Source organism: Pocillopora damicornis, chromosome 11, assembly GCF_964200805.1.
Source record: "Pocillopora damicornis chromosome 11, jaPocDami1.2, whole genome shotgun sequence".
Lineage (NCBI taxonomy): Eukaryota > Metazoa > Cnidaria > Anthozoa > Scleractinia > Pocilloporidae > Pocillopora > Pocillopora damicornis.
The window spans coordinates 9425851-9440445 of NC_142680.1; the positions used below are offsets into that span (position 1 = coordinate 9425851).

Sequence of the window (14595 nt, forward strand, 5' to 3'; positions counted from 1 at the left end):
GCTGAATTCGTGTGGGTTGTCGACTGGATTAGCTGAATAGGCTGGTCACAATCACGGTCCCGGGCGATCAGTAGTGACATAACGGGCAGTACAGTAGAAACAAAAGGCGATGGAAAAGACAGTGGCGAAGAAGGCGATTGTACCGACTGCAATGCTTGCGTTCTCGCCGTCGTTTAAAGAACTAGAAGTGTAAGCGGCCCCGGTAAAAATTGATAGGATCCCGAGCGTTTCGAAAGTTCCTAGGGTTGGGAAAATTATAGGGAGTTATAAGACACAGCCACATGCAGGCGCCGTTACAACAATTTTTTTTGTTGCCACACTGCTAATCGAGCGAGCAATTGTTGCGAGTTTCCCTGCAGAAACCATCCAGAAAACCTTTTACCTGACCACAGAATCGATGCAGTAGGTGTAGTAGGGACAAGATGACAAACTACCAATTCATTTGCTATTACAGCACCGCTCACCAGTTCTACATTGGTGATGGGAACAGGAACAAGAAGGCAAACTACTCATGCATTTGCTATTACAGCACTGCTCACCACTGTCACATTGGTAGTCGTACGAACAGGAACAAAAACACATACTACTGATGCATTCGCTATCTTACAGCACTGTTCTCTCGTTTCACATTGGTGGTCGAAAAAACAGAAGTAACAACATCATCTGTACAACAGGACTCAACGAGGGAACAATCGCAACTGAGCTTAAAAAAAAAGAAGAAAAGAGACAACAGAAAGGACAGAATCCCTTTGTGAACCACTGTAGACAAGTTTATGAGTGACGGCTGTTCTTAACTCGTGAGATGATTACCTCTTCATATGGGTGAGGCAATTGCGTTCGTTCTTAAATTTATTTCCGGCTTGCGATCAGTGCTTTTGTTAGGGAGACTATCACTAATTGACGAATACCGGTGGGGTAGAGAGGGTCGATATTCCCTCTACTAGAACACACCTTCCGTGACAAGGGGATAGTCCGTCCAAAAGGGGCACTCCTTCATTCAGGCTACGAGGTGCAGGGTTTCATGAGTAGTGTAGAAAATCTCCTTCGTTTTTTAATTTAAAGTAACAATTTTTTTCTTCCTCTCCCCCCTTCGTATTCTTTTTGTATTCACGCGCGGCGCGCGTGATTTTACAAATTAGGCAATTACATCAAAGAGCTCTAACCTAGGCATTGGAAAACTGACGTGGAAATTTTTCGTGCACTTTTAGTTTGTTTTCACGGAGTTTTAATGAGTTGTTTTTGAGCATTCGTTCGCGTAAATTTGTTACTCCTTTGTTGGAATTTTAAGAAGTTTCGGAGTTTTTATTTCAGCCAAATGTTGTGGTTCATTTAACAAGTTTAATACGTATTTTTTACGGAGTTTAGATCGTAGCCTCTTTTTTCGTAAACGGATTTTATTACAAGTAGCCCTACGGATAAAAGGAAGAGAGACAGCTATTGAGCTCAGGAAAAAGAGAATGACTTTGTTGTGATTGGTTTAAGTTCTGGTTCTGGTAGAAGCGCAATGAATGAAACGTATTTTTTTAGAAAATCAATGAATAATTTCAATATGTTTAATTCATATGCTCCTGGAAACACCCCCATTCTTGTCTGGGACGGGGCGGGAAAAGGGCCCGCCGGCGAGGTTGGAAACACCCTTTATTGGCGAGCCAATTTTCTTAGCATCATCTTGTCTGCGCAGAAAAGTTAGTTGTCCATCAATCATAACTCTTCAGAAACGCAACTCAGCTTTATTATCCAAAAGAAAAATTGATGCCAGTTTAAAAAGAAAATTAAGAAACTAATTTTAAATGCCTAAACTGGGCGCCTGGAAAAGATTTATAATATCTGCTCACCAAAGTCAAATATGAAAACTAACATTAATTGCCGAAGGCGAAAAAGCAATTCTCTATGGTAATTTAGTCCCACTATAGGATATGTTCATCTGTAAGGAAAATGAATCAAGTTATAGGATATTTAAAAAATTTCCGTAGCACACCGAAGGGTTTCTTGCGCGACAGGGGGGTGGAGTAGGAAGGATTTTCTTTCTTGTTCATCTCTGCAATTAGAACGCCTAAAAGTCAATCATCTGTTACCCATAGAGTACATAGCAAAGGCCTTCTCTCTCTAATAAAACATCTATAAAAAATTAAATGCGAGCGCACAAAAATCCTTGAAAGGAGTAAATTTACATAACAAGTTTCCGGGAAGATTACTTTACTTGTCACGCAATTCAAATAAGGAAATTGCCGAATGTCTTGCTTTCACGTCGTTCGACCAAGGAGGAAATTGCAGCTTATCATCGAGAAATCAACGATTGCGTAAGAAGCTTACGGTATGTATCATAACTTTTCTCTTATTGTACTCCAATATATAAAATATTATAGGAAAAACTTGCGCCATATCATGCATATAGGAGTCTGTGTCTTAACTTAAAATGAGTTGCCTCTTGAACTAAAAAATGAAATATTATATGTTTCCGTGTTGCTTTGCTTCAGACATCTCAGTTATCTTACCCTGAAGGCGGCTTCGAAACGGCTTATCCTTGTACCTGAGCAGGAGGATACGGGGTTGGACCAGGTGGCGGATAAACGGGTGGTGCCTGGTTGTAATCTGGAGCTTGTACTTGATCTGTCATCATATGTGTCTCAGTTGAAGTGAACTCTGGATGGCGCTGTTGGGTATTGACCTCAGTACCAGGTTTACGATAACGGTAGAACGGACAAGAACAGCGGAAGCAGGATACGATGGAACCAGTGATGATGGCGACGAAGATAATTGGACCGACAATAGCGCCTGCATAAGTTTCATCGCTCCAACCACAGTATGAACAAACTCCTCCACAACAACGCTTTCCGTCTACACACTGATAGTCGTACAAACAAGGACCTTAAGCAGGCAGGACGGCAACGCCAAGGAAGACTTCGATTAAAAAATTAATTTCTGCCTTTAATTGGAATTTCATAAATGGCTGCATGTGTTTACAGTCTCATACGGCACAACTCTCAACCTCAACTTCAGCATAACGTATAAAAGAAGCGTTGAGTTCCAAATGGAAATTAAAATAATTTGCCTCGCGGTTTCGGTTTGCAGACGACGCAGATTGTGTTGATTTCATGTTGTTGTTTTACTTAGGACGACTAAGAAATGTACAAAGTTTTAAAATGCACGTGCTGAGCTATTGTTTTGCCAATTAGATCTTTTGTTTTTCCATGTCTTCGTTGCCGTCGCCGTCGTGGTTTGCCTAAGGAACCTCAGGAAACCACAGCGACGACAGCAACAAGGACATGGCAAAGCAAAAGATTTGATGAGTAGATCAATAGCTCGGCACATTTTTTTTCTAACATTGCATATTTTTCAGCCGACCTCTACGAACTGCAAAAGTGCAATCACCAATACTGATATCTGTATGGTCTGAAATCGTACACCCCGTCAGCGAATTATTAAGTGTCGATTTGGAACTCAACGCCACCAAAGGCTGCCCAAGCTCTTATGTACGTTGAAAACCTCGAAATATCAGTAGTGTATCTTAGTGTTTCACTGATCTTGCGCAATAACGGTCATGGTTTTTCTTATGTACGTCGAAAACCTCGAAATGAACAACTGGCTCAAATGGGCTCTTTTTATCAAAGTAAGCGGTCAGATAACAAGCAATACGCTGTGGAAGTAAGGCGAGGTATTTTGACGTATTTTTAATTCCTTAGAGCGGTCGTAAATATTCCCATACAAACTCTTATAATTCCGCCATGACCGTTATTGCGCAAGATGATCATCTCGCAGCTGAAGCTTGGGCCGCCTGTGACGCCACTAGCGCCGCACCGCAGCTTCAGTAAAACGTATGTAAATTACATGCGTTATGCTGAATCTGAAAGGAAAAGAGTAGTAAACAACAAAAGAGTAGTTTTAACATCCTTCATCAACATACATTTTAACCCTTTAACCCCTAAGAGTGACTAACATATAATTCCTCCTTAAAAAATATCACCCTGAATCTCACATTAATGACATGAGAATAAAGGAAATGATCACCAAATTAAAAAACTCTTGATTGTTAAACAAATTCTCCTTGTCAGCGCCTTGGTAAAAGTACAGAGAACAGTATGGAGAATATGAAAACTGATGTTAGGTTTTAAAGGTTTAACGCACCCACTATTATGAAGCCAAGTATCATGACATCATCTTGCCTGCACAGCTAAAGTAAGGTGTCAGTCAATCACAACGCTCCACAAACGCAACTCAGTTTAATTAATTAAAAACATTTTACATATGCCACTTTGAAAACAAAATAATGAAAATACTTTGAGTTAAAATGGAAATCTTAACTTTTCTAAAACTAATTTTCCTAACTTTTAACTATAGTTGTGACTTTGCCACGAAATAAAAAGTCGCTTAAGAGTACAAATAACGTTCGTATCGACATTATTTTTAATGAGCAAAACGACGAACTTCCGGGAAGATTATTTTGCTTGTCACGCAATTCTACTGCGGAAATAGGCCATTTTACAGTTATTTACTTCGTTGCCAAGTCTTTGAGTTGGAGTGAGGCTGAAGGTGACCTCGTTGTGATAAAGATAGTATCTAGTTGGTATGATAACAAAGTAATTTATATTTGAAAAGCAGCAAGCTTTGTATCATAACAAGGTCACGCTTAGCCTCGATCCTGTTCAAAAGCTTGGTAACCAAGCACGCAACTGTAAAATGGGCTTATTGTAACTTAAATGTCAAGAAATCGACGATTGTGTCAGAATCTTACGATGCGCCATAACTTTTCTCTAATTTTACTCTAGTGAATTAACAGTTCTAGGCAAAATTGCCCACTACCATGCAAATAAACTATGTCTTTATATGAACGAGTTGCTTCTTAATCCAAAGATAAAGATGTTTGCTTTCATGTTGCCTTGCTTCAGACATCTCAGTACTTGACCGGTCCAGCAGGCGGCATCGAAACGGCTTGTCCTTGTACCTGAGCTGGAGGATACGGGTTTGGACCGGGTGGTGGATAAGCGGGTGGAGGCTGGTTGTAGCTTCCAGGCGGTGGATACTGCACAACTCCTTGCTGCGTCGTGCTAGTGGTCGACACGAATTGCTGATACGGCGGCTGGCTTGTCACAATCACAGTACCGGGCGTACGATAGCGGTAATACGGGCAACAGGCACAGCAACAGCAGGATACGATGGAAATGATGATAGCAAAGAAGATTATTGTACCAATTACAGCGCCTGCAATGCTTCCTGTCGTCCAAACACATGAATCTAAACAGTCGCCATCGCAGCAAACCTCCGAATCAGGACATTCCCAATCGCTCGAGCAGGAATAACAATAATACCTGCAAATGCCATCAGAACAACAGTTTTTATCGTACGCACAGTCGGTATCGTCTAAGCAGGACATAGCACCTTGCAATCCAAAGAAAGAGACCAAAAGAACGATAAAAAATCCCTTCGGCGCCATTGTTACAAAGCGATAGACGACGTGTTCGAGCAGACTTGGAATGAAAGAGAATGTGGGTGCGGTTGGCTCGCGTCCAAAGTTTATCTCCGCCTACTTCCCTTTTGTCATCCTGACGTGACATATAAACAATAGCTATGCCTGCACGTCTCGGTTCAAGGATTTAGACGCGATTAGTCTGTTTTTGTCATTTCAACTGTGGAGTTATTTCAACTGTAGAGTTATTCCCTAAATTGCCGCATAAAAGGATTCTTTTTCATTTTTATCCTACCATTAACATTCGAAAATAAATTGATTCGACTCTAAGGAATATTTTCTAGCCCATTTCGGAAGTTGTATGACTGAACTGAGCATTAGCCGAGATGAGAATGTAAATTGCATGACCACCTTAAAGCCTGAGATAGCCCTTCAAATTAAAGAGTGTGTTTTGTGTCTTGTTCTAACTGTAGATGTTTTCCAAGAGAACATAAATTGTTTATTTATATTTTCTTGTGTTCACTCAATGGTTTCTCCTACGAAGCAAACGGCAGGTTTAAGCAATTTTCGATATAGATACGAACTTCCCGGCTTAAAGTGCACAAAGTACCATTATTAAAATTTGTGATCACCATATTTCAAAACTTTACCAGTAGTTGGAGACTAGTTGTACCACATATAAAATATTTGATTGTAATGTTTGCTGTGATATCAATGCGCGTGATTTTCGCGTCAAAGGTAGGATTTCATGGTCATCAGCCTCCTTTGATTCAAGGGACTCAAGAAGACGGTAAGGCTTACTATAATTTGCGAAACGAAACGAAACGAGATGAAAATCTGAATATTTTCATTTCTAGTAAAAAATTTCTATTTTGCAAATCATAAGCATATTTCCATTTCGCAATTACAGATTTATATTTTTAAAATCACTAGCATATTTCCATTTCGCAAATTACAGATTTCTAAATGGAAACATGCTAATAATTTGCAAAGTAGAAATCTGTAATTTGCGAAACAAAATTATTCTGGGACTCAGGGGAAGAAAATAAAAGAGCTTGGGTCTGTTACGTTTTCCCGGCAAATATGATATTTCATCTAGTAATATGCTGCGATACTCAGTGCAAATGCTAATTGGTAAACGAGAATCCATCTTAAAAGATATTGGATCTTTCATGGGTGATAGCTGATATCTGGCAGAGCGTGAATCTTCAACGAGACCCTCAAGGATAATTGATTATTAAGTAATACTCATTTCCTTAGCGACAGCTCGACAGTACACTTCTCAGTTTTCCTTTATATCATTATTCAACGAGTCAACAAGAGGACTGGGTGTGAGTCTCAACATCTATACCCAGATTTCTCGATTACAACGCGGTCAGCGATATAGCGCCTGCGCAATACAGTATCGGTCTCTTACGCCATCGTGCAGATCAAATCATCCTCGTGTTTAGCGACGGAAAAACTCTTTTATGACATTTTACCTGGAATTCTATTCACTACTGTTTAAGATTATTACTAACTGGTAAGTTTAAATGAACTGTCGCTTAAAAGTTAGTTTGAAATGCCGAAAACCTCTTCGAATACCGTATTCTAAATTCTCCCATGTTGTCGAATCGAAGAAGCATGCTGTCCCTGTAGCACCATGTTCTCGTACTATCGATCTGTATAAAGATTTCTTTTTCTGTATTAGTTGAGGAAGGAATCCTTATGATTAATGCTAACAGAAGGACTCGTGTTATCGATATCTGTAATCCAGTGATTAATGATCTTACAAAACGATCACTTCTTAGCTGATGGAACTGTACGTACCGTAGATATTGTTTTTTCCATATCTGATGCGTATTCGATTTTGTTGGGCGTATAAATTTAAGTTATAAGTATTCGGAAATAGCTCACCGAAGGTGGGATTTTGAACAAGATTTTGTCATCCTGTGTAATACCTTAAATTGCTTTTGTATTATTGTGGTTATAAATGGACCTCTTTAAATCGTATTTTTTTTTTAAGCAAGGGTTTTCTGAGAGACAAAATAGCTCTTGTGGGTAACAAAATTTACGCGACGATGGCTGGGTTTTTTTTTAAAACATCAAACAAAATGTAGCGGTAAATTTAAGTACAAACCACTTGTACACAGTTTATTGAACTGCACCACTGCTCGTTGTGTTATTTTTAGTTGTCCAAAGACTGTTGACATCGACAAGATGGACCTCAGTAACCCTGCTTTCTATAGTTGCTCCAAATTTCACACTATAGACGTTTTTGTTTTCATTTACAGAGTAACTTTTCTATTTATATATAATCCACTCTGGATGATCCATACTTGGATGAACCCTGCAGCGTAAGGGGGCATGAGTAAGGGTGAATAACCAAGTGGAGATGAATCCGCATTGCGCTACAGGCACCATTTGGATGAAATATTTTTCAGCAAAGTACTGGATAATTACTTTGCTTGCTTGTTTTTCTGAAACTTTATGCCAAGGCTGTCCAAAGCCTTGAGTGTTATCTTTAATTCCTAATGGTGAAAGAAATTTTTTAAAGCTTTTTGATGTACACAATGGTCTGCTTCCTTACAGCAGAAGAATTGGTAAAATGTTCCACAGAAGTAAAACTTGTTCATTTATTCTCTTAAATGTGGTATGAGTTTTGGAATAGAATTGTGCTTACTGAGAGAGGAAGAGGGGAGAAAGTAAACCTCATCCAAGACATTTATAGCATGGTTGGCCAGGGGCTTTTTAGATGAGCAATATGTTAAGAAAGAAAATACATTTGTGAGTAATATGAAAGTTCTGATTTTTTTGACAGACCAGTATGAACCAAGAAAAGTTATCAAAATTAAAAAGTGGGGTTCAAATAGGAGGAAAGGTAAGATGTTTATTTAGGTACATCTACACTGTCAAGAATCCAGACATTACAAAAATGAAAAACAATTTAACAGTAGCAGCCAGATAAGTTACTGGTGCTTCAGAAGCAAGTAGCTGGTTACAGTGCCGGCTGCTGGTGCTTCTGGAGAATCTAGGAAACCACCTTATCCTGGCCACATGGGATGAGAAGGAAGAGGAATTTTAAGAGGTGATATGATGGTGTGAAAGAAGAGATTTAATTTTGAGAATGTTAAATTGATCATGCTACAATGTAAAGCATGACAATCAGAAGGAAGCAAGGAGTATATCAGTTGGCACATTGGTTATTTTCTATGTTCAGGTGCAGACTTACAGCACAGTTGATTTTTTGTGTGTTGACAGCACTGATGTAATATAGGCAAGACTGATCAAAGGTACTATAGTTTTGCACACCGGGGGAAAAAAAAAAAGAAAGAAAGGCAGTGGGTCTCTCTGATGTGGTTGCTTTGGCAGCTGAGCTATTCTCCAATGGCTTTTACCAATAAGGAGAGAGCCTGAAGGTAGACTTAACACCTGAACTGTTTCTGTTGTCAGAGCAAAACCTGGCAACGACAGTTTTCAACATCAATTTATCCATATAAGCTGCAGGAAAAAAAAAAAGTGCGTAACATTTAAGTTAACTTTTTTAGGGCACACCCAGAAGAAAAAAGAAGATAGTTCACAGAACAGCTGGAGCAGATGATAAGAAACTCCAGAACACCCTCAAGAAGCTTGCTGTGAACTCAATTCCTGGAATTGAAGAGGTAAATTTTGATTAATTATAATGGTTGCCACATGTAACAAGTAGCTTGCAGTACATTCACCTTGCTTCTTTTATGCATTGACAAGGTTAGATCAATTTCATTCTCATTCTTGATATCACTGATGGTCCATTGCAAGTGATAAGTTGGATCAGGTATGAGAAAAAATTTTTTTTTTTATCAGTTACAATGTTCCAATTACTTGTCCTTTGCAGGTAAACATGATTAAGGATGATGGGACGGTCATTCATTTTACTAATCCAAAAGGTAATTCTAGGAATCTATTGAACTAACTCCTGATAACTGGAATCTTTCACTTTCTCAAAGTAACAAGGATTCACACTGTGTGTCTTGCATGCATTAAGTGCAATTTTACCCAAATATTTTAAATCCTCTACAATGGGAAACTCTTGCTAACTCAATTTTACCCTTGGAGTTTTTTTTTCTTTTCTGGCTGTTGCTTTAACAGCAAAAGTGTTCATTTGGCTTTTAACTCTCCTCTCTGTGGTACACCTTAAATACGCATTGTTTGGATGGCAGTTAATAATTTTTTCCCACAAAATTTGTCACTTGACCCTTCAGCTCTATGAAGTGATAAATATGTAACTTCTCCCTATTATAGCAAACTGGTAGTGAGAATACTCAAATTTATCATGTAGAATTTGTTTTCTTGATGTAACACCAAATTCTCACAACTAATTTACAAGGAAATGTGTAGCAACAAGAGGGAAGAATAAGCAATCCATGTAACATTGAATTGTTGTACTTCTCCTAGTGCAAGCTTCCCTGCAGTCAAACACTTTTGCTGTGGTTGGTCAGTCTGAAAATAAGTGTGAGTATAATGACAGACTAAATTTTTTATTGTATGTGGTGTACTTTTGCAAGACTATGGGACTGAATGTGGTGGGTGTAAAACAAAACTGTTCTTGCCTACAAATCTCCTTGATTGAGTAATGGATGGTTCATTAAAAAAGTTATGTGTGTAGTGACATTATCAAAACAGTTCATTATTATTTACGTTACTTGTAGTAAAATGTATGTGTACACCAGCCATTACATGAATTATAATCTTGTATGACTGATATTTTTTGTGCTTGTCTCTCAGCAATTGCAGAAATGCTTCCTGGAATTTTGAATCAGTTGGTAAGTACACTTGTATCCTTGTACATGTACTCCTTAGAGTCCTTATAGCTAGTCTTTTGTTAGATAAGGAGAAGTCCCTGCCACTTGGAAAAGTCTGTTTTGCAAGTCCAAAAAGAATCATTGAAAAAAAAGATGTTAGCTCACTGCTTGGAACTCTGAAAGAGAGGTGCGCCAACATCATTTCTTTTTTACTCATGTGACAGACCTCGCTGAAATGGAGGGTGTGCTTGTAGTTTAGTCTTTTATAAGCTTTTTAAAGTTTCTTGAGAGAAACAGATACAGATATCATACAACATACCTGTTTAAGTTTAATACATTACACCTGTCACTAAACGTGGCTGACTGTTAACTGTTTAACCCCTTTGGGTGGCTGGCTTCTAATTTCTCCATACAATGTCACTCTTGAGTCAAATGCAAAGGTCATGAGAATAAAGGAAATGATCACCGTTATAAGGAGGTCTTAAGTTTCAAAACAAATTCTCCTTGTCAGTATCATAAGAAATGCAAAGAGAACAGTCTGGAGAGAATGAGTTCTACAGATAGGGAGTCAAAGGTTACAAAATGCTCTAATATGATTACTTTTCTCATTACCAGAGTAGTGAAGGTCTGACCAATTTGAGGAAGCTGGCAGAGAAATTCCCAAGTGAGTCAAAGATATCTGATAAGTAACTGCTTACTGTATCTCTAAAGTGGAGGTGGCTAGTGATATTTACCCTGTGATATTTACCCAGTGAACCACAAAGCACCGATAGAAACTGACACTGATGTAAATAGTTTTTTTAGTGTATACTAAAATAGTGAGATAATATAGCCCAAAAAGATGATGTTTATTCATTTATTCCTGAAACAATTACAATATTTTGGGGTGCAAATCCTGCCACGTTGCCTAGAGATATTATCCGATGTTTTAGTGTGAGCTAGAATATTTTTGTTAACCCTTAAACTCCCAAGATCTGGATGTTAAGTCTCCCCTCTTGCTGCTACACAGTCATTTCCATGTAAATTGGTTATGAGAATTTGATATGAGATCAAAAGAACGACTTCAACTTGATAAGTTTGAGTATTCTCATTACCAGTTTGCGTGATAATGTGTGAATATTACAGGGAGAAATCACATGTTAATCACTTGTGGGAGCTAAAGGGTTAAGAGATGAAGGGAAACACAAAAGCAACAATTGATAAAATCACCATTTAAACAGGATGCCTATATGTAAAGAAGATTTAAACTGTTTGGAAAAAAATGATTTTACAACCTTCTTGTGGATTGCATTTCTATAGATGTAGAAACCATGACTAGTGTAGATATCTCAAATGTTGAATCATTTGCTGTTGTTGGAATGAAAGTATTCCTTTGGAGCACTGAATAACAAACAACAATTTCAAATTAAACTGAATGTTGGGCTTGTGTCACTTTTGACTTGGAATAGTCAGCCTTAATAATGTACATATAGGTACTTTTGCATGGAAATCTTGACAGCTATGTGCTTGTAACTGAGTAGCTGTTTTGCTGTTTCACTTTTAGCAGCAACAGATGGTGCACATGTCCCAACACATACTGAGGAGGTTGACGATGACGATGTCCCAGGTGAGACATTGCTCCTTTTTTCATTTACTTTATTGCAAACCAATAAACTAATAACCAGGAAAAAAAAAAGTTTGAACCACCTGGCTGAGGGTTAGAGGGGTGAAAACTTCCCTCTTGCTGTACTCAGCTATTTTCACTATTTTTGGCATTCTCGAATTTCTCTCAGGCTTCTGCCTATTTCTTTTCACTCTTCAGAATATCTCTGGTTTGTAATAGGGACTGGTTTTTTAACAATCTTAGCATTTCTGACATTTAGACAACCTTAACTTCTGCTGACCTCCTCCAGATCAGTCTCACTGTGATGACTAGACTACGCAATCCAATTCTACAGCTGAAATTAAAAGTGTAACATAAAGTAGCTGTTTTAGGCTCTTGGGTCTCATTAGAGTAGTGAAAGGAGTTGAATTTAACCTTCTGCCCCACCCCCCCTTGAGGTGATGAGAATAGAGATAATTATCACTCAGATAACCATGTTCTCTGAGCTATCAAGACATGAAATGTAGGGCTGACAGGCGAGGGGAATTGATATGAAGATATTAGGAGTTCAAAGGCTAACTGCATTCTCTCACTCATTGCGATATTTTTTTATCCACAGAGCTAGTTGAAAATTTTGATGAGCCCTCGAAGGCAGAGGGTGTCTAAAAAGATCCCAGTGTGGAAGACCAAATCTAACAACTGATGCTACCACACATACGCTGACCGCAAGTAATAAACAGACTTTGTGGCCTGCTTTTTCATTGTATATGTAATAGTTAACAAGACAATTTTTTGTGGTGTCCTATACACTCTTTGTGTTGTTTGATATGCCAGCAATTTATTGGTCTGTCAATAAAAGAATGGGAACTTGCTTTATGGAGTGATGGTTTTTCAGCATAAATTGAATTACTTGCATGCATTCCATGTTTACGATACAGCATTGGTTTTTTTTAGAGGTGTTTTTTTTTTTATGTAAACATAAAGCATGTGTTTGGACACAGCTATTGGGATCTCTCAGCCCTAATCCCTCTTAAAAGTTGTTTGGGGCCTCCTAGGAACTTAGGTTGTGTGGATAATAATATGTATGCTAAAATGTCAGCCTGCTTATTGGTTAGAGAACACCTTAATTGATCGCAAACAATGCAGAAAGTTGAAACTGAGTGCAGTAGGTTGAAATTACTCTAAGTAGATTGGCAGGAAAGTTGTGAAGGCTAAACAGAACAAAATGGCGAACAGGTTAGGAGAAAGTAATAACGACTTAACCCTTTCACTCCCAAGATCTAATTAGTAATTCTCCTTACTATCTGCCATACTATTCTTATGATGTTAGTTCAGAGAATTTGGTATTGGATCAACTAATAATCCCATGGTTGATATTCTTCTCTATTGTCATCACCTACATGCTTGATATTGTATGGATATTGTAAGGAGAAATTCTGTCTTGGTCACTTATGGGAGTGAAAGGGTTAATCATGATCAAAAACATCCAAGAGAGCACATATAACTGGCTTAAAGTTGTTTTTGTTTGATATGCCAGCAATTTATTGCGCTGTCAGTAAGACAATAGGAACTTGCTTTAAGGAGTGATGGTGTATTTAACATAAATCGAAATACTTGCGTGCATTCCATGTTTACTATATGGAATCGGGTTTGTTTTTTTTTTCGGAGGTGCTCTTTTTGATGTAATTATGAAGCATGTGTTTGGACACAGCTACTGGGATCTTCTCAGCATGATTAAGACGTTAGCTGCAAGACTTCCAGACACGGTTACGACAGAAGTATTGAAACACAGGAACCGGAGTCCCTGAACAAAATTCTCTCGGAGTTACCACAACGGTTCATACGAAAGATGGGAATTAAATTGCGGGCGTGATAGCATTCGTGTTTTAGTCAATGCAAATTCTAACTGACAAAGTATTTATCACCCAATTTCTCCTGACAGAAGGTTTAAAAGCTCGAAGCAAATACTAACGGAAAAAACCCCGCAAGCAAGCTAGGTGTCCGTATCTCGAATGTATCGATTAGTCGACGGGCTCGAAGCCAAATGTAAATTTAGGAATGAATACTGAAATCAAAATACCATGTTATTTGAATTATAGTGGATTACTCTAAGAAAGTGGCCGCTTGATGGATACCCCAGGCAACGAAAAGTTTTATCGAAATTATACAAATTACGAGGATGAAATGTCTCTTATCAGACTTTGGATCTTAATAGCACCGTACCCTGCACGAGGTAAGAGGTTTCTTTGGCACTATGCTATTAACACTTCTCCGTTCTCCTTTACCTCCAGGGAATAGTAGAAAAAGAGTTTCAAACCTTGATCTTACTTAATTTAATTTCAAAGTAAAAGCGGAGGACGAGGTTTTATACAATGGAATGGATTATTCGGACCATTTCCTAGACCAAAATTCCGTCACAACCGCGGAAAGTTTTATCTCAGAGAAGGCTTAAAATTTGATTATTTTTTTCTTTGACTATTTTAAGAATAACATGGCCGACAAACTAATCCAACATAAGCTGAAGGCGAATATTAAGTGACCTTAAACGTCTTGTTGTTAGTTGGGTGGAACTTCTGCAAATCGTATGTACTGCACATCCTATTTCGTAATAAACCGGGCGGACCCGGCGCACGCTTTGCTAGTTATGGCGGAGCTCGCAGTGTGCGCAGCATAGCCTTATACTTATAAAAATAGTAATGACAGCAACCCAAAAGCCGAAAACTTAGGTATGACCGCACGTCCGTACGTACAATGTACTACTTTTGACATACGCCGCCAGTTGCATTTGCGGGCTACTGGAAACACGATGAATGGAGGGGATTTCGTAAGTAGAAGCGAAATGGAGAAGG

At 38.5% G+C, this 14595-nt stretch overlaps 2 protein-coding genes and 1 long non-coding RNA gene across 3 annotated transcripts; 1 reads left to right on the forward strand and 2 right to left on the reverse strand.

Annotated features, from left to right (window-relative positions):
- Window positions 1–1710: 1710 nt before the first annotated feature.
- On the reverse strand, window positions 1711–2868 carry LOC149037368 (uncharacterized). Its single transcript, XR_016181260.1, has 2 exons — window positions 2496–2868; window positions 1711–2038 (listed from the first exon to the last, which is right to left on the reverse strand). It is a non-coding gene; the product is annotated as an uncharacterized LOC149037368 (long non-coding RNA).
- Window positions 2869–4203: 1335 nt separating this feature from the next.
- On the reverse strand, window positions 4204–6044 carry LOC113671199 (uncharacterized). The gene has a single exon (XM_027187419.2). It carries the CDS (start codon window positions 5429–5431, stop codon window positions 4892–4894), a length of 540 nt encoding a protein of 179 aa, XP_027043220.2. The 5' UTR covers window positions 5432–6044; the 3' UTR covers window positions 4204–4891.
- A 532-nt stretch (window positions 6045–6576) lies between these two features.
- LOC113671210 (transcription factor BTF3 homolog 4) lies at window positions 6577–12618 on the forward strand. Its single transcript, XM_027187427.2, has 9 exons — window positions 6577–6926; window positions 8205–8264; window positions 8932–9045; window positions 9258–9309; window positions 9818–9874; window positions 10148–10185; window positions 10780–10828; window positions 11708–11770; window positions 12366–12618. Exons 2-9 carry the CDS (start codon window positions 8211–8213, stop codon window positions 12410–12412), a joined length of 474 nt encoding a protein of 157 aa, XP_027043228.1. The 5' UTR covers window positions 6577–6926; window positions 8205–8210; the 3' UTR covers window positions 12413–12618.
- Window positions 12619–14595: the final 1977 nt, after the last annotated feature.